This window comes from Centruroides vittatus, unplaced genomic scaffold, assembly GCF_030686945.1.
Source record: "Centruroides vittatus isolate TY-2023 unplaced genomic scaffold, ASM3068694v2 contig_120, whole genome shotgun sequence".
NCBI classification, from domain to species: Eukaryota; Metazoa; Arthropoda; class Arachnida; order Scorpiones; family Buthidae; genus Centruroides; species Centruroides vittatus.
Window position 1 is genome coordinate 986,811 of NW_027120768.1, and position 20,462 is coordinate 1,007,272.

At 34.3% G+C, this 20,462-nt stretch overlaps 1 protein-coding gene across 5 annotated transcripts in view; it reads left to right on the forward strand.

Moving 5' to 3' along the window:
- Positions 1 to 867: 867 nt before the first annotated feature.
- LOC136984566 (protein draper-like) overlaps positions 868 to 20,462 on the forward strand; it is a 53,240-nt gene continuing 33,645 nt past the window's right edge. For 2 of the 5 annotated variants that reach the window (XM_067281615.1, XM_067281645.1), the window contains exons 1-2: positions 956 to 1,046; positions 10,780 to 10,954. In XM_067281615.1, the coding sequence (XP_067137716.1) occupies positions 10,952 to 10,954 (3 nt within the window). In that variant the 5' untranslated portion in view covers positions 956 to 1,046; positions 10,780 to 10,951. Of the gene's footprint in view, positions 1,047 to 10,772; positions 10,955 to 20,462 lie in introns of all 5 variants that reach the window. The other 3 variants (XM_067281632.1, XM_067281638.1, XM_067281622.1) reach the window with 3 other exon arrangements.

Consider the following 20,462-nt stretch of genomic DNA (forward strand, 5'->3'; position numbering starts at 1 on the left):
GGTAGGAGAAAACACTTAGTTTCAGGATAATGCTAAATTATTTAAAGTGGACTAATATCACTTTAGGTGAACGTTGAAGGAAGTAAAATCCCCGAATGGACATGTCTTAAATAATTCATTTTTAATGGATTTGAAAGCACTTCAGCAATGCAAACCGGATTTCTTCTTTTTAAAATTCAGACGTCCCCCTTTTGCTGAAGGAAGAAGAATGGAAAAAAATAAAATAAAATAAAATAATAAATAAATAAATAACATAAAAAAAAATCCCATTGAAAAATCATAAAAGAAAAGACAATTTTGATGGATTGTCCATGGTTACATTTATCAGAAATTATGTATAAAATGCTCCCCCCTCATTTCTTCTTTTTTCCTTGCTAATTGTCAAGAAGTGTTAAGAATGAAGTTTTTGTTTGCAATTTTTCCCTATTTTTTCCCTCCTACCCCCTTCTTTTCTATATTAAATGGTGAATCTTTTCTGTCGTGCAAGAACAGATGCCGTTGACAGGATTATTGGAAGTAAGATTTTCAGTTTGCTGATCCGTAAGCAAACCAAAAATCGTAACGACGTAACAATATTATCCAATGATGGCTTTCCGTGTCATTATCTGCAGGACTACCGGGGTGAGTGATGGATGAGCTTAATGGAGCTTGAAGAGTCACGTGACGCGGGGAGGGGGCAAGTTGGAAAATCCTCAAAAAAAATACAAACAACGCGAGAGAGCGAGTAAGGATAGCACGAGATCAGTAAGTAAGTACTAAACAACGCCAGAGAGTGAGTGAGGGGAACACGAGACGCGTACCAAACCACGCGCGCTACAACAGTTAAAAAAAAAAAAAAAAAAACACTATCCTCGTGACGTAACGCATTTATTATTTGCGGCAACACGAATAGTTTACTTATCGGATGTGGTATTTGGCGTAACATCCTGTCGTGCGTTGATTTACGAAGTGGACGGTTACACCGCTGCCAAGGTTAGTAAAAGGTAAGCTTTGCACCCGCTGTGACGTGTACAGGTAGTGTTAAACGTTTCTTAAACGGTAAGAGGGTATAGTTTATTTTTAATTGATTAATTATTAACCGCTTAACGACACTTATCCTATTGTTTTCGTGCTTTAATTACGCTTAAATTTAACAATAAGAACGATTCTCGCTGGGGTCGGGTTGTAATATCGAACTATGCCCTGTACGGCTCGCTTCTTAAGGTGTTTTCTTATAAATACACGTACTGTACATACACACAGACTAACGACTCGTTCGAACGTTAACTTCCAGACTCGACGTGCTTCTTTAGATATTCACGAGAGTTTTTAGGATAAAATGATAATTATTCGCTCCTAAACTAACTTGCTCGTTAATAATCATTAATTTTAAACGTAATCAAGAAAGTAGTAATGGACAATTAAGCGATTGTGATTATCCCTATCGAAGATTTATGAAATAATCGAATTGTACATTTTATTTTTGCAATTTACTGTCGAGGCTGGCCCAAAAGTTACTTAACTGCGTTATATATATATATATACACATATACACTGCGTCAACATATAGTCTATATATGTGTGTGTATATATATATATTCTTTTGTGTTTAGGACCCAGTTTAGATTAACAATTTTGGACCACCCCGTACTTAATGGAAGAATTTTCACGTGAGTTTTCTAAATTTAATGTTTAACGTAAATCAATAGTATAAAATAGAACTTTATCGACGCGAAGAATTTAAGTAAAATACGGCTCTCTTGCCTCCCTCTTCACCCCTTTTTTTGCATAGATTTCCCTCATCCTGTCTGACTACAACTGCAGTATTTATACCTGTGAGAGCTGTCTCGAAAGAACAGTTACTCTCTACATATAAATATATATATATATATTTCCTAGAACTGTTTTGTTTAAATCACTTCCCCCCTTTTTTTATCAGCAAGAAACAGGAGTTAGAAGTAGCTGCAATTTTTAGGGATCATTCGAAGTCATTTGGGATTTCTACACGATTCTTTCGGATAGTAAAACATTTAAAGGATTTATACCCTCGCTCAGTAACACCCTTTCAAAACTTCTTCAATTGAGATAAAGGGATCAATTCACTTTGCAAATATCCAAAATGATATTTCCTACCCTCCATTCGAAGATTTATGAGCATCTCCACCCTCTTCCATGCATCATTCGGTTCATTTTGTGTGTAGAAAACACATCGGATCGTGTTTTAGCGGCTTCGTAATTAAATACTAAACGTATACGTGACCTCGTTATAACTCTATAAACAGTTTTGCGCTGCTTGATATCCTATATAAAAGCTGCAGAAGCTGAGGACTCTTGAGCAATATCGGTTGTTGCTAATGTAAATAGGGCACGCTCCTGGACCTGCTAAGTAAGGACACACACACACACACGCAGGTCGTATTGAGTAATTTAATGCGTGTCTTTTAAAGAGAGGGGGTAGAAGTTGTTGCTCTTGAGGTATGAAACTGTTGCAGCCCCCCTCTAGAGGGTAGAGATTGAATTTCCATAATTCTATATCCACCATCATGATGTGTAAGACCATTACTTTGATGTATGAAAGATCTTATTTCCTTTCCACTGTATCATAAAAGGATTTTTTTTCTGTGCGTTGTATAATGTGTACAGAAGGCTACTCGTACAGTTATTTAATACACAAAATCGTCTTCCTTTATTTAATGATATTTTAGTAGTTTCATGCTTGGAAGATGCTTGAAAGCCATTTTTTATAAGCATATAGGAGAAAAAAATTCGACTTGTTTGCTGTAAAATTGTGTAATATTCGTGCGCCTCTATCTAATTTGCATATTATATCAGTCCATCAATATTGTACAATCTTCAAATATCGAAAGTTTTGTCAGTTTTTTTTAAAAAAAGTTTAAAAATTGCCTATAGCAACAGACGTTTCTATAGAGTTTTGGAATTTGTTTACCGGTACTTATATTCCTGTTCTTATAGTACATAAAAACGGTGTGTTTATTTACAATTATGTGAGATTTTGTTGAAGGTTTACCCCTTTATAACATTAGTTTATGTTCAAGTTAACCCCCTGTATAACATTAATTTATTGTTTTGTTGAGTTTATTTTGCAGGATTTATCCCCTTTGTGTCGAGCTTTTGTTCGGTTTTACGCCTTTATAACACTAGTTTATAGTTATATTGAAGTTGTGTTGTAGGTTTACCCTCTGTGTGTCGAGGTTATGTTCAGGTTTACCCCTATATAACGTTGGGTTATTATTCTATTGAAGTTATATTGCAGATTTTACCCCTTAAGATTTTATTCTGTAATATTCGTAGAAAAATTGTAAACAACTGTACGGTACCTTACGATTGCAATCAACCTTTTACCTCGTTATACCGAATGGTGAAGCGATAAGGTTTTGATTTTTTTTTGCATGACTTCACCCATAACTTCCGCATGTTTATATAATTATCCGACAGTTCATTCTAAAATCTTCGTCTTGTATTTACGTCTAGCATTCAGGAAGACAAATCTAAATTTAGTACTCTTCCAGGGAATTAAAAATAGTCATTTCGCATCATTTACTTGTACACTTTACGTGTACTTATTTGCATTATTTTGTATTTAAATTGTTAGAAAAAACAGAAAATTTAAATATACACATTCACTAATATTTAGGGGAATTTAGCGACGACAAAGGTACCGAAATACAAAAGATTTAGCGCAATTTCGTTCGATTTGTGTCGAATTTTGGACGCATTATTAAAGACAGGGCCATAAATTGGAGATTATTGTATTTAGGGGAACAGTTAACGTAGGTTTACTTGAAAACATTTAAGTAGGTTAAATACTTTACGAAATAAATAATAAAATTAGTCTCGACTCTGCGACACGTCATTGAGTATTTTTAAAGCGTGCGAAGGACTTCTAAAGGATTTTCTTTTATTAATAACTGCTTAATATTTATCAACAATAAACAATATAAACTATAATAAAGTAGATTTAAAATTAAATAATAATAATTCATGTCCTTAAAAAACAGGAAGTTATAAAACATTCACAAGGCAGGAAGTACAATTCTTGGAATTACTTTTACTTTTAAAAAATTCCCGAATTTTAAAAAGTAAAAGTACTTTCTATGCTTGAACACGACTGGTGACATTTTCGAATATTTATTTTATACGCTGAGTCAAGTTAATAGCCTGTTGCTGCAGCAGAATTCCCATAAAAGGCCCCCAAAACTTGCTTCAGAAAGTTGGAAGATCATAAAATAAAGTAGAAATATTTAATTTTAATACCTAAAAACACTACACCAAGGGGGATAAACAGTAATTTAGTGTATCAGTGCGTATTTTTAGCACGTGAACTCTTCTAGTGTCTTTTTCTTTTTTTTTACTGCGGTGTGTGTTATTGACGTGTTACTAAGAAACACAACTGCGCGCGTGCTTTCTAGTGTTATAAACTATACAATTGCATGATTTTAAGTGTTAATGAGTCGGCGAGATGACTTTTCGGTACCCTGACGGATACCTGCATTGTTTATCAGACCATGACTCGTTGAAAGGTGGTTTGAACCAGTTTTTGATGGTAGAAGGGAACGTAGAAACGAATAAAAAAAACACGCATTGTGCTCGATTTTGTATGGAAATTGCGTAAAATACTATTTGCATCTGTTCTGTTTGTGTTCTGTTTGTGCAGCTGTTCATACAAAATAGGATTTTGTAATAGCTTTGTTTAGAAATTAGTGTTTTCCTTTGTTAATTATATATATATATCGTGCTATTCGGATAGAGGGATATGTATTATTTTTCGGGGAGTTTATACACTAATACTTATTAATCTGATAAAGGTGAGTGTAAATTTAAGTTATTCTGTTAATTAATACTTATGGGGAATTTCAGGTCTTCTTCTACGACGCGTCTCATAACTTTTCTGCATTTCTTTCTGTCCAGGAGCCCACCAGTGGTCAACTAAATGCCACTAAACGTTGGTCGTGGGTTCGCACCTCACCAGCTGGCTCGCTACTTGGAGTTTTCCGGTTTTATTCACGTGCCAATCACCTAAGTATGGGCTGTTTTCTCACAGAAAGTCCGCCTAGGAGCTTATTTACGCGGTTAACTAACTTTTGGACAATCCTACTGAATTTCTTTTTTTTTTAATAGTTTCGGTGTGTTTACAGTTTCGTCTTTCGAAATATTTGGTGACGTAAACACGCGAATTCCATGAAGTTAATTTGTTGATAATTCTTATAATAATTTTAAACAAATATTGATAAATTAATGTCGATTTCACATGCGGACATTTTAGATTTCGCACGCGGATGTGCAGTACGTAAATATAAATACCAGGATGAGTTGTATTCATCATATAATGCTCTATAACATGAGTCCCAGATTATATTTCCAGTTACAATATCCGGAAATTTTCATACTGTATGGTAAAAATTGGAATGCTGTATATTTTATACAGTCATTTCCCCTCGTGTACGAGTAGTTAAACGTTTACATAGAAGTATTTTCTGTATCTACCGCACGAATTAAAATTCTGAATATTTATACACTTATTCACAAAAATGGGATAGACTTTATAGAAAAGGGATTGATTTAGGATTGAATAAGACAGCGCAACACGTGCTTTTTCGTGTGCCTTATTCATTCAGGCACGTGGAAAGACATCCCTTCTGGCAGATCGCCATATAGGGATGTGCCTTATATAAGAAATTGGCCCTATACAGGTGTTATACACGTGAAGAAACCCGAAAAACTCCACGTGCATAACCCGCGAGGTGAGAACCCCCGATCAGCTATCAAAGTTCAGTGGTTTTAGATAGAATTATTCAACTAAAGTTATGTTTAAACATGGAATAAAACATTTTAACATACTTTAATGAAAAAACTTAAAGGGAAATATTTAATTTAAGGGATTTTTGAGGGTAATTTAAATATTTAAACACTACGGCCGGTTGGTAAGGGAGGTTTGGTGTCATCCCCTCGCTCTGAGGAGGTGCTCACCAGTGGCCGAGTGGATAGAACCACAACGCTGGAAGTTTGGTCGTGGGTTCGCACTTGGCCAACATGCCGGAGCGTAAAGTTTTACGGGTTTTCTTCACGTTTTCCAAAAAACTTCGATAGATTGCCCGTGTGTTGCGTTGCTGTATACGAGTAAAACCAAACAAACCGTAGTGAGGGATCCGGGATCGAATCCAAGCAGAAGAAAAAATTCTAAAAATTTTCCTGGTCGGTCTGTCTCGTATAGGTCAGCTTCCGTCTCTCACTACCCGGCCACCTCTTTTGCGGGCCTGACCGAATCCACGGTGGGTATAGAAGAAAAAGGGCCTCTTATGCCCAAAAGGAGGTTACCCAGAAATGAAACGCGTTATCAATTATCGCCTATTTGGGCAAACAGTATCTAAGCCAGGGAGGGGATGTAGGTTTTGCACGTTCTAATTCGGGCCTCCTAATGTCGATTGAAAATTTGGAAGGGTTTACACTTGTACTTTAATAATTAAATGGAATTTATGCACTCGAAACCCCTTACTTCGCGTATTTTTATACAAAATAATTGAAGCGTGAAGTGACAGAAATTGATATATATGGTTTCAAAGTACAGTTAATTTCCTTTTAAATCGCAATGAATAATAATTTATAAATGTTAAAAGTTTTAATTGTAAATAGAATACAATTACACGAGTAATAAATTTAATTCTACAAGTCGTTGTGGTGACTTGATTTCACCCCTAGCTTAGGGCCTCGCGTTACGACCGTACAATTAGAGCCTTACTTCTTTTAAATACCGTATACTACTGTTTACTGGAAGTGGTGGGGCCTCTTATGTGTTTAAGTTTAGTGCCACATTATAAATTTGTCCCTGTATAAAGTTTCAAGCAACTTGTATCCATCTGTCGGGCCCATAGGGTATGGATTCCAGCAATTATTATATGGTAAAGGATAATTTATTATTCAGTTTACAATTCGTACAGTCGTGTACAATTCCAGCATCTCGGGTCTTGCAGGATTTCACGAATGTAGGATTTACTGTCTTGCAAAAATCGTATAATTTCAAATTGAAACGCACAAAGTTACAACTGATTTTTGAGCCACCATTATAGTAACATTTTAAATTTTATTAATTCTGCTCCTTTTTAATTAAAAGAAAAAGGATTAATTATTAAGCAAAACATCGAAGTAAATTAATCAAGAGTTCCTCCACAGCTTCAAATTTCTGTTACAGAAATTTTAACCATTTCAATTGAAATTGTCTGTATTTAAAAAAAATAAAAAAGAACAGAAGTTTCCTTACAACTTAATCGAAATAAACACGGGTTATAAACGGCAATATTAATTTATTTTCCATGGTTTAATAAATAACTTATGGTATCAAGCGGTTTAACAGTGATTAATAATGCCCATGCGAAGTGTTGCCATCTTTAATGACTCGGAACGGCATCTTCGCTAAGCAGACTTTACAAGTAATCAAAAATTTGTAGCCGTTTATTTATATACGAGATGCAACCGGAGAGAACCGGAAGGGGGGAAAAAAACAATAGAGAGCCATTAACAATGGAGAATTGCAAGAGTCACTCGCCAATTATAATGAATAAAGAAAAGAGAAGAGAAACTAATTTAAAATGAGAATTTCTTTTGAAATTCTGATTACTTCTAGAAGCAACTAAAGAAAGTGTATTGTGTGTGCGTGTGTCTGTGCGTGTGCGGTACTCGATGCTGCAATAGGTATCAAGGGACGTGAAATAGATTCTGTTTCATCAAGTGCCATTCGGGAAGTCGAAAATGGAAAGCAATACATAAAATAGTCGATTCTACTTTCAGATATTTTCCCTTTTAGAGAAATTTTTGATCCACTAAACGTATTTTAAACGTTTTTAATGGTCAATAAAGGAACATAGGACATCGATAAGTATTCGGTTTTCATATTCCAATAGGCTCTTGTAGAATACGACGAATGGACTATTACAGTAACAAAAATACAATTTTCTTTAATGCAATTCTTTAGTTTTATTTTATTTTTTATTTTATTGGATAGTTTTTTTTATTATTATTTTATCAAACTAATATAACACGAGGAATTTTATTGAAGATTTTACAAGAAGCCGAAGACTTTCTGTATTAATTTCTTCTATATAAAATTCTTATTAAATGCTTTTTAATTTACGATTTAAGTTTAATCTAGCACAAGCTAAACTATAAATCGTTTGTATGGTTGTCTGCCCGTACGAAATTAAAAAAAAAAAAAAAATTGTCGTAAAGTTCGATTAAGAGAAACGGGACAGTCGAAAGCTTTTATATGGGGTAGAACGGGCCCTTTCCGCACCTTACTGTGTCCCTTTTGCCATGATTTTGAACAGATAAAATCGATAGAATTCTGCTTTAATAGTTTTACGTATTTAATGTTATATTTACTAACAGAAATAAATTTTATAGGGGCAGAAACTCTGAGAGTTCTGCCCCTATAAAATTTCCAGTTCTCCCACTCTCGACGGGCCTGAAGAGAAGTGGAATTTTAAAAATTACTTTAAAATTAAATGTTAAAGTTTAAGCTTTGCGTAAATGACAATTATACACCAAATAGAGTGATTTTATTAGTATTTTTATGGACTTTTTTAATAGTATGTATACACATACCGAGAGAGGGGGGCTTCAAAAATGCTATTGGAACTTTCTGCAGAATATTCTATGCTATTTACCATGTTGCAAAGTAAAATTTAAGCACTAACGTGGAGGTGCCTAATCTCGAGTTGCGAGTATCAACACCAATGTGTTGGGAATGTCACATGTCACGAACTCGTTCAGTGAATGGTCTCAGTGAACGAGTTAGTACCACGTGATATCCTCGATACGTTCACGTAACTGGAGACTAGGCACCCGAATTTCATTTCAAAGCCATTGTTATCAGTTTGGATCTTTTGGATCCTTCTCTGGAACCACGTCAGACATTTGTATTAAATAAATCAGGAGAAAAAAAATCGACACCAGATTTATCTTAAGCTTAAATACATTTTTCAAGCCAATAATGAATGCAGAAATCTTTAGAGGTGTAGAAAGGAAACAATGTGCCTTACTAAATTCTTTATTATCTGTGTTACCCGGTTTTATTCCGGAGAAACCTCCAGGAAGTGGGTGCAGGTGGGCCTTGCTCGCCCCCTAAATCCACCCCTGTACGTACCAACTACTATAAAATTTACTTCTTGCAGTGGAAAAAATTTCCATGGTTTTTTAAGCATAAGTTTAATAACTTTAATGCTAAAGACGTCATCTTGGCAGGATAGCATTATGATTTTTTTTTTAAATATTTTTTCTTTTGACATTTCAAAAAGTCGAATTTTATCACATTAAACAGCTTTACTTTCAACTTCCTTCATGTTAATGAGCTGAACATTAAATATAATTAATTAGTCAATTATTAACTTGACTTACTCATTTTACTTCCTCCCTTATCAATGTTCTAAGAAAAATCTTTCGTTTAAAAATAAAAGGAAATTATGACTAAATTAATTTCTTTTTTTTTCCTTATTCTTTATTTCGTTTTCATATTCCTCCCCTTCCATTTTCGGGCAAGAATTTTCAACAGAAAAAATTCTCTCTTTTTATGGTATTTTATCAGAAGTATTCTTGTATTTCATTTGCTGTTATCTCCATTAATTGTTGCAAAAGAAATATGATAATCTCTTACGTAATTCATTAACTTTTGCTACTGTCTTGAAATGAATAACTCGTAATTTATGTCTTAAGACACCAATTACTTGTGCTAATGTCATCTATTACGAATTTCCTTGTGCTAAAATGTGTTAGTGTGCGATAAGTTCTTAACTTATCAAAAGGACAGTACTTAGAGCAATAATGAAATATTGCTTTGGTAGCATCAACGCTTTTATTGGCACATTTTGGCTTCCTCAGCGCTTTACTAGCATTTTTTCGGCAGTATCAATATTGTGCAGGTAATAATTTATAGATTATTAACTAATATAGCTATAGCAAAGAATAGTTAGAGCAGTGTTACAGTAATATTACGTTACCAAACACTGCAGTAATTTAAAAAGTGTTAACTGAAATTTCTTATGATCATTTTTGAAGATTTCTGTAAAATATCCCATCTGCAGCACTTTATGCAAATCGTTACATTGTTATACGCCATTTAATGACGAATTGCAAGTAAACAGTAGATTGTGCAAATCGTTTAACATTCACAAATTGACGAGAAAATTATTTAATATATGGACCCCATCGAATATTAATAATTTTTGAAAATATTTCACAATTTTTGAGCAGGAATGATCACTTCGGGTTAATCAATTTTGCAAAACGTATGTAAGTCTGACTCTGAAAATCTAGAGATTTGCAAATTTAAATTGCTTCAAACAAATTATGCAAACATTATTTTTACACTGTAAAACTTAATTAAGCATTTTATTTTATGTTTACAAGTTACTTACCGTGTTATACAAATTACTATTGTGTAACGTGTTGTGAATGAGACTTTTATACTTCTACACGTTTTAAGCGTCATAAGTATTTTTGCAGGGGATAATTATGATGTCATTTTAACTAATTACAAAATAGCATCTAAAACAGAAATATTAGTGACAATTTTAATCAAATTTATTGTTATTTTTGCATTATTCCCAAATGTCAAACCGCAGCTTTGCCGTTACGTTTTAACTTTAATGTATTGATATGTGTAAATGTTTTATAAAATACAGTTTTTTTTATTATAAAATACATGCTAAATTCTTCTCGTAAAACATTTAAGAATGATTTACAGTGTTTAAAATTTAATTATAATTAAAATTTTTGTGTGGCAGGATGAAGATACTGATGCACTGATACTATCTATTGACAATTGAGAAAAGGGAGCAAAGTGCTAATTTTACGTATGCTTCCAGCCAATTTCCAGCATAAAATTTTATATCTGGGAATTTTCGTAATTAAGAAAAGATAATAAACATCCTTTGAAGTTATATATTGATTAATTGCTGTCATAATGGTAAGTCTTATCTCTTTACTTATCATTTTGTATTTTCTAATTGCGACCGAATAATTAATTTCCGACTCTTACGTAAATTAATTAATTTATTGATGTTTATTATGAGGTTAGATAATAAATTTTCGAATATGTTTTATTTATAAGCGTTATTTTTCCTGTTGATTTTAATAAATTACACCTTCCTCCTATTCGTTTAAATATTGGAAACGTTGAGGACATACGCCATTTTTCCTTCTATTAGGCCTATACTTTTCTCAATTTTCAGGAAAGAATCATTTCTGGATGATTTTTCATCTTAAAACATGCTTAAAGTGATTCTAATAACTTAAAATTAATTAATTCGTGTTCAGTGTAACGTGTAAATGTCTTAAGAAATTTTTAAAATTATTTCTTAAGCGATGGAACACGGACGGCCGGATGGCCGAGCGGTAAAGGTGGCAGCCTACCGCTCTGGGGGACCCGGGATCGAATTCGAATGGGTCGAATAATCCCCAGGAATTTTTCGGGGGGTGGTCCGTTCGGATATGTCGGGCCCCGTCCCTCACCACCCGGTCGCCCATTGTGGGCCTGGCCGAACCCATAATGGGCCTACTAAAAAAGGCCCTCTTAGTGCCCACAGGGCGGAAAGAGTTAAAAAAAAAAAAGCGATGGAACACGTTGAAGTCTATTTGAAATTCGTGTCTAAAGCATTACAGGTGTTTACTTTTTGTAGATTAAATGATAGTTATAGGCATAACTTGGCCCACCAGTGGCCGATTGGATAGAACCACTGAACATTTGTAGTTGGTCTTGGGTTTGCTCCTCGCCAACGGGCTGGCCAAGTGGAGTTTACCGGATTTTCTTCACGTTTGTAACACCTATATAGGGCCAACTTTTCATTAAAAATTCTCCATGGAGGCATTCTCCTTGGCATTATTCCATCAATCCAATCCTTGATGCAGTACACTGAGCCCACTATACTTAAGATCCTAGATCTTATACAATATCGTGTATCGTGGCGATACGGGCTTCACATTATATAAAAGGGGTGTCGTAAATCCACGTTTACTTACAAAATTTGTGACATAAACATTATTGCAATTATACGGGGGTTAACATCAGCGTGTTGTCTGCTGCTGATGTCCTCCGTAAAAGGGTCAACCAGCGTAAAAATAGGATGGAAAACGATGATGATCCGTACTTACTATGATAAATTAGTGAGACTGGACTGACTTCGTGCCCAAATCCACTTACTGCAATGCAATAAATTTAGTACTTGCCTGTACTCATGAAATGTAGAGAATGACGTACAGAAGCTATTGTAGGCTGTTTATATACATAAGTATTATTATGTATTTACAAAATCTCCTCTTACTACTGGAGTTTCCAGTTTTGTAATCATTATGAGCAACCAAATGGTCTTAAGTTAATGAGAACTTATGAAGAAAGTTTAACGGAAAATTTAGAATAATTCAAAATATTAAAAAAAAAACAGTTTATTGCATCCGCTATATGCAATTCTGGAGATAAATCATTAGCATAGCAGGAAGTTATTGGAAACATTATTCAGATGAAGAATTTTTCCTCTAGTTGGTACACTCATTACACGTATAATTCATGAAAATTCGTGATATTTGACTTTGAAACCTAAAATATATTATAGACATTAAATTTGTATGGCTTAAATATCACAAATTTAAGATTTCGTTAGTGTAAATTCTTCTAGAAAATGATGATAATTAGTCTTTCATTTTTGTTAAATAAATACTTGTATCAAAGTCGGAAATTTCGGTTATGAAATCCTTCTTATGAAAATTAATATATATATATATATATATTATATATTTCCCGTATGGGCCAGAAATGCTGATTTGGACCCGTCTGTCACGTATTCAGTTTTCACTACTATAGGCCCAACAGTTGTCGAATGGATAAAACCACTATACGCTGGGTTGGCGTCTGACTAACGTACTGAGCGCATGGATTTTTTCGGGTTATAGGAGCCAATTTCCTACAGAGAAGGTCTTCACAAATTGCCTAGAGTTACGTTGCCTCCTGTCCACCAGTAACCGAATGAATAATACCCATTGAACACTGCCAGTTAGTGGTGGATTCCCCTGGACAGAAAGCCTACACGTCCACTTTGCAGTAACCAGATAAACCAAACCTATCAATTCAGCCCATTGCTAGGACTGTTATAAAGACCCATTAAAGTTATATGGGCTCTCTAAGCAAACCGCTTTTCTTGGTGCCTACCAGATGAGAAGAGTTCGAAAATTGTTCTGTTTATTATTAAAATTTTACTCAAGTTTGCCTCTAAGCTGATTAACTTAATGTATTGTTTTGGTGTACGCAAATAAATAACGACGATCTTTTTATTATTTAGAAATTTCCATGTGAATAAAATATAGAAAATATAAAATTAAATATTGGAAAAAATTATGCCCTTGGGGGTAGAATCTTTTATTCCCTGCGAAATAATTTATTGTGTTTTGCAGGCCTACTTATTTTTATTATTTATTTATTGATTTGTCTTTATTAAACAAGAAAATACCAGGAAAATAGTAAAAGTATACAATTTATAAAGTAATGACTAAAATTTTTCCTTAAATGCATTTAACGTCGAGTTTTACCTGTTTCTTTTTTTTTTTTTTTTTTTTTAACTCTTTCCGCCCTGTGGGCACTAAGAGGGCCTCTTTTAGTAGGCCCATTATGGGTTCGGCCAGGCCCACAATGGGGCGACCGGGTGGTGAGGGACGGGGCCCGACATATCCGAACGGACCACCCCCCGAAAAATTCCTGGGGATTATTCGACCCGTTCGGATTCGATCCCGGGTCCCCCAGAGCGGTAGGCTGCCACCTTTACCGCTCGGCCATCCGGCCGTCGTTTTACCTGTTTCCACACACGTTGACTCTAAGTAAAGGTATATTGTTGACTCATCGACCGAACATGCATACTTCAATATAAAATCAAACTGGTTTTTGCTGTCTTGTGTTTAAAATAATCCCCTAAAAATATGAGATAATCGACCTAAAATTAATTCAAAATTCAAAGGTTAAAGGGACGAATGTAATTTCGTTGTATTTAAATCTTTATCCGTGCCATAAATTACTTACTGTATACACTTTACTGTCAGGAGGGAAAATTTCTGATTGAGTTTTAAATTTTAATATTAGAATATCCAAATATGGCTGAAGTTATATTTTAAAAAATCCAGTGACGAGTTGCGTAACTTTCCCGGCGAAACATTTAAAATTGCGTGTGGCGCCATCTGTTACGAGATTTTATTTAAAAACTTATATTATAAATTATTATAAAATGATAAAAAGCTTAATTTAAGGGTATATATGAGGTTTATAAAAACAAATTGTAAATTCTAATAAGGAGTAAAATCTTCAGTAAGTTCGACCCACTCGAGATACGACACGTGACCTCCTTTAGCTTCCCACCCCCTCGATCTTTAACCACCAAAATTTAACAGCATTATTCCCTTTAATACACAAACCTCCTTGCAAAATTTCAGGTATTTTCGGTAAAGGGCACAGGAGTTATGCTTCAAAGTGGGTGAACAAAATCCTGCCCCCCATACAATACAACACACAAGGGACACAATGACCTATTGAAGGATCGTTTTTTTGACCGATCGCAATACTTTTCCCCTGTTATACATAATAAAATTCCAGTTATGAAACCGTCCATTAATTACGTGTACAGTTTTTGAGTCATTTTTGACCCCTTTTGTACTTTTGGATAAATCTCCTCCCCTTTAATTACGTGTACAGCAAGTCACCGACCCCTTTCACATTGAAGAAAGGATTAAAAAGGTCTAAAAATATTCTTAAAATTCTACTTACTAGTCACGTGAAGGCATATAAAAACACATTCGTATGCCAATAAAACAGTTACATAACTAAAAACTCGACTTCCACTCCCTTAAACTGTACACGTAATTAATGGACGGCCCTGAATCTGAAAAAATCTAGTTAAGTATAAGTACAATGATTACACGAAAGGCCTCATTAATCAAATTTTAAGCCTGAATGATCAGCAATTAAGCATTATGCTCTATTAGGTCCTATTATTTGGTAGTAACGCTGACTCTTTACTACGAAAACCAGTAATGGTGTGTCATTGCCCGAAAACTTTTGCTCCTAAATTTGAAAATAAGGTATTTTTCTATAATACCTTACTGTGCTTGATGATGCAAGGCCGGATTTCTAAATGGGCATAGTAGGCCCGGGTCTAGAGCGGCATATTCATATAAAATTTTTAAATAAAAGTCCAAGTTAGTGTCAGAAGCATTTACATTTAGTCTATATCAGAAAATGTGGCATTCTAGAAATTTATAGCCTGCGTCTACAGCGGAAAAAGGATGAAACCAGTATACAGTGGTTTCATCCACTGGATCCACCTGTGTCCGAATGGTTAAAAGACACCTGAGGCTGTAAAGATATCAACTACAGCTGTGGTAGATCTGGGTTCGAGTTTGAGTCCCTACAGCAGTAGAATTAAAGAAATTTTTTCATTTTCACCCACGCCTACTGCTCGGAAATTTTCACGAGTGATTTGACTCGGATACAACGGACTAAATCCTTCATCATCCGAGGTCGCCATTTTGAGTATAGCCGAGCTTATAAGGGGCATGCAAATTTATGCCCATAACGGAAAGAGTATGGAAGAAACAGCAAAAATTAAGTCAAGATTATCAATTTAATACAAAATATGCACCACCCATCGTGGCCCACCAGAGGCCGAGTGGAGAAAACTACGAACATTGTTTAGGTCGTGGGTTTACGCGTGGTTTTCCGGATTTTTCTCACTGTCTAACACCTAAATAGGGGCCAGTTTTCCACAGGAAGTTCCCAGAAAGACACTCCACTTGACAGATCGCCAGTGTGTTGAGTCGCCTTATCCATTAATCCAATGCGATATACCCATTCCCAAATTTTAAATTTTCTAAGGTTTTTGAGGTATTTAAATATGTTTACTTATTTCTTTCCGCTCTACTGAATTATATATAATCTGTTTGCGTGAAAAGAATAATCGCATTCTCTCCGGATGAATGAAATCTCATGACACACATCTAAAGCTTTACAAATCTGCAGTCTCCCGTTTGAAATAATCTGCATGAAACGTCCTTCATTTATGGATGAATTACTGCATAACAATTAAAAATTTCCGCATGTTTAATGTAATTTATAGCTCAGATTTTCTGTAATTTAATTTCGGAACGTTTATTAAACCATTTTTCTTAATATTTTTAAATGAGAAGCGATGACCTTTGAGCATAATTCCTTTGCAGCTATGGAGGACACCTCAATAACTGTAAAAGCAGTAGCACGACGCTCTGGAGGATTCGGGTTCGAGTCCGAGTAGAAACTTCAGAAATTTTCGCGTTTTAATTGAAATATATAGCAGTTTTTAGGTTTTTAGCGAGGGTAATAGAAGCAATTACATTTTGATAACACCTTGAACTTGTGAGGACACGTAGGTGGTAAGCAGCCAAGTAAGAATGTCAATGACGTACTTCGTTTCGTGTAAAACTGACTGCCATTGACTTGTTTGCTTAGCTAGTTTCCACCTACACTCGCCCTCGGATATAATAGAAGTTAGTTTTAAACATGAGCTACTTTGGATTTTGCCAAAAAAATTCTGTTTTTAGGGGCCTCAGGCATGAATAAATGTATATTTGGAAATCCAGTGCTAGCTAGGATTCTAGTACTTGTACAGTACAATTGTCAAATATCGCGTTAATACAAGCTTTACATTATATATAAACTTACAACAAAAGGGCCTAGCAAATCCGCGATTGTCTAGGGCCTCATACTATCTAAAATCACTACCGAATAAATTAGCCCCTTTATTTTCATTGTAATTTTCCACACAATTAAAGTATAATTGAGGCTATTTCTCTTATTTTAGTCTATTTAAACGTCCTTTTTATAAAGTTTGTAAAAAAAAAATATTAATTATTAACGGGATAAAATTGAATTTTTATAAATTAATTTAACGCTTTACATATAAAACAATTTATTAATTTAATACATTTTAAAAATATTTGATTATTTAAGTGTGATTTGATGGCAATTACCATTGTTTTTGTTGTTATAACGTTCAATCGATTTGCTGTTTTGAATCAAACATGGCGATGATGTCGATTACATTGAGCCTTGGAGCGCATCGAAGATAATTTTTAATCTATTTTAATTAATTTTCCTTATTAATTAATGTTTTTGAGGGCCGACTGCTGTTAATTACTTATTAAAGTTATACAGCATACCAACAGATGCTGCGACACGTGGTTAGAAATTGACATGTTAAGGAAAGCGCGCGCACTTTGGCGGGCTGAGTGGATGGAGGAAAAGATCCTCATGCATTAAAAGTAATGGACGTGCGCACTCTGGGTGGCATGTGAGGAAATTCCTCAAATGAGGCAACGTTTTCCGCCCATCTCCAACTGTCGAGGTCACTAACCTAGAGGTTGCCCTGGCATTTTGTGCCCATTTCTTTTATCATGGCAGACACTACATTAATTTCTCTACTGCAAAACTACGAAGAGTTATATAAATTTATAGCATCCACAGTATAGTAATCAACGGAGACGTCATAATATCTGGGAGGAAATAGGTACTATTGTGTAACAATCAGGTAGGTGTGCCTTAATTTTTAAACACTTTGAATTGAAGTAAATAAAGAATACACAGTTTATAAAATAATAGTGCAGTTAGTTATATGTAAACTGCAAAACTGCCTGGAATTTAAGTGAATCTCCTGACTCAAACTGTTTCAAGTTGGCATTGTACTGAACAGCAAATTGAAGTAAGTTTTGAATCCATCTCTAACTTTTATAGCATCCGACTGGCTTGTCTTAAATTTGGCAAGCCATTCACGTCAGAAAGCAAACACGTAAATCACTCTCTGTCCTCAGAATGCGAGTTTAGAACCACTACACTGATGCTTTGACAATGCTACAAGAACTTCAGAATTTGTGCAGAGACAATCTGAAAACAATTCAAAGCACGTATTGAGAATGATAATGAACAAGTTGAGACTATGAAATTGTCGTCATGTCATGATTTTGCAGCAGAATGAATAATATCAAAAACTTGTTCATGTAATGCCTGAAGTATATGCCCATCTCTATTCTTCCCTGTCTCTATATAATGTTAGTGTATTTCTGTTCGATTTTCATTAAGAACAAGCATCTAACGTAAGTGTTTAAAATACTTTAGAGATAATGTTCATTTTAAACAGTTTCAAAAGCTGTTGATGTAAACAATCTACTTGCAGTATCCTAAGTTCAAGAAAAATCATTATCAAATTTTATATAAAAAATTCACTTTGCGTTTTACATTTATATAAATTAAAATTTAAAAAATATACTTTGTAATATTCAACCATTGATTAAATATTCATCAATATAGTATAGACAATAATATTAATATAGTGCAAAGAACTGTAACAAGTCAGTATGCAAAGCATTAGGAAAGGATGTTTAAGGATAACTCGATGTTATTATTTAAAAATTCAAATTATAATTACCCAAAGCCTTCAAATTCTACTCTATTTCCTGCTATATAAATAACTATTTCCTGAGAATGTTTCATATTTGCACAATATACAGGAAATTAGTTAATAGACATTGCAATAATAATTTAAAATTTCAAATATCCTGTAGCTTTTAACATTGATAACAGATTTTACAAAGACTTATTTACTTTCTAGTTTTCATCATTCCTTTCTTATAGTTTATATTTCTGACATTCTATCCAAATTTTTATTTTATACACATAATGCTCCAACAGATTTGTAAAGTGCAACAGGCACTTTACGACAGAAAAACATTGAAAAACTAATTTTTTGTCTTCAGATTGGCAGCGACAATCATTATAAAAAAATTCACAAAATTGCATTTGAGGTCAGCTGAGCTTCAATGAAAGATAAGCATACACTTGAGACGGAATTTGATGCGTGTACTTGGTTGAATTTCGGTGGCGGATCAAGCACAATGCCAAGCAAAAGAGTGAGTGAAAGTATTCAGACAAGGCTTCTTTCAATATGAGTAACAGTGACAAAGAATTAGAGATCGTGAGCTGTCATTATTATAAGAGGATGAAAGGAAACAGAGGAAGTGAAGAGTGTGAATACACAATACTCACAAGACTCTCCTGTATTGAATTTCGGTCATTGTTTTCTCATTTGCTGAGAGATGCAAAATTTTTCTAACATTTCCAGATGACACATGAACAATTTACATCTCTGTTTAATGTATTGAAGGCTGACTTATTCAAGAAAAATACAAAATTGAGATCAGCAGCAGAGACTGGCAGTTTGACTAAAATACATAACTTTAAAAATCTATTTATTAATATTTCAAATTAAAGTTTACATCCATAAATACTCAAAGGTAATTAAATCATGCGAAGGAAATTCTTCAGATGTAATTGGCATGTCAATATAATTTTTTGACATAACTGCCATGGAATTGATTTACGATGTAACAGTGAATCCTCTCCTTGTCTTTGTTAATCTACAGCAGCGTTTCTCAAAGTGGGCAATAACGCCCCCTTGTGGGTACTGGAGGCTTTCAGGGGGGGCAGTAGAAGGCTCAAAGGAAATTAGGGGGCATTAAGGAAATCTAGAGGGGTGATGGTAGACAAATTCTATCTATAAAAATCTGACTATAATATATATAAAATGCTGACAATCTATATATTTTTTAAATTTTTATTGAAGATCACAGCCTGAATATTTCTAACACGTTGACTTATATTATAGCATGAATGAACTTATTATAGTAACATTATTGCATAAATATGCTAAAAATGAAAGTTCAAGAATGGCTACCAAGAATTTTGGCTGCAGAAGCAAATCTCTCAACTGTACCCTGAGTTATGGTCAGTTGTTCAACGATTTCTGATAGCATTCCCATCGTCGTATTTGTGTGAACGTAGATTTAGTGCTGTAGCAACGTTGCTAACTAAAAACAGAAATCGGCTGCAAGTTACTGAACGCGATGACTTACAGCTGATTTTAAGTGAATTCGACCCTGATATTAACAAACTGGTCGAAATACATCAGATTCATCCTTCACATTAGATAAGTTTTAAATTCAAAGCCTTCTTTTAATGTTAATAAAAATACTTCTAAATATGATTAAGTATGAGTTTTATTTCCTCTCATTGAAACATTCTTTGATCTCAGAAATAGGATATAGATCACACCCTATCTATCCTATCCATATAATAATGCATGTTTGAACATTATATTTGCAACTGTTTTTAAGATACGCAACAGATGGTAATGTAAAAAGGCAAGTTAAAAAATATGGGGGCGCTAGGAATTTTTTTAATCTCAAAGTGGGCGGTGGTCGAAATAAGTTTGAGAACCAGTGATCTACAGTATGTATTGAGGAGTGGGACCAAATGTTTTGGAAGCAATCCATATTTCCACCTCATTTACTATTTGAAATGCTTTTGCTTTTATTGCCACTTGGTCCTGTGTTGGGAAACTGCACACAGTTTGGGC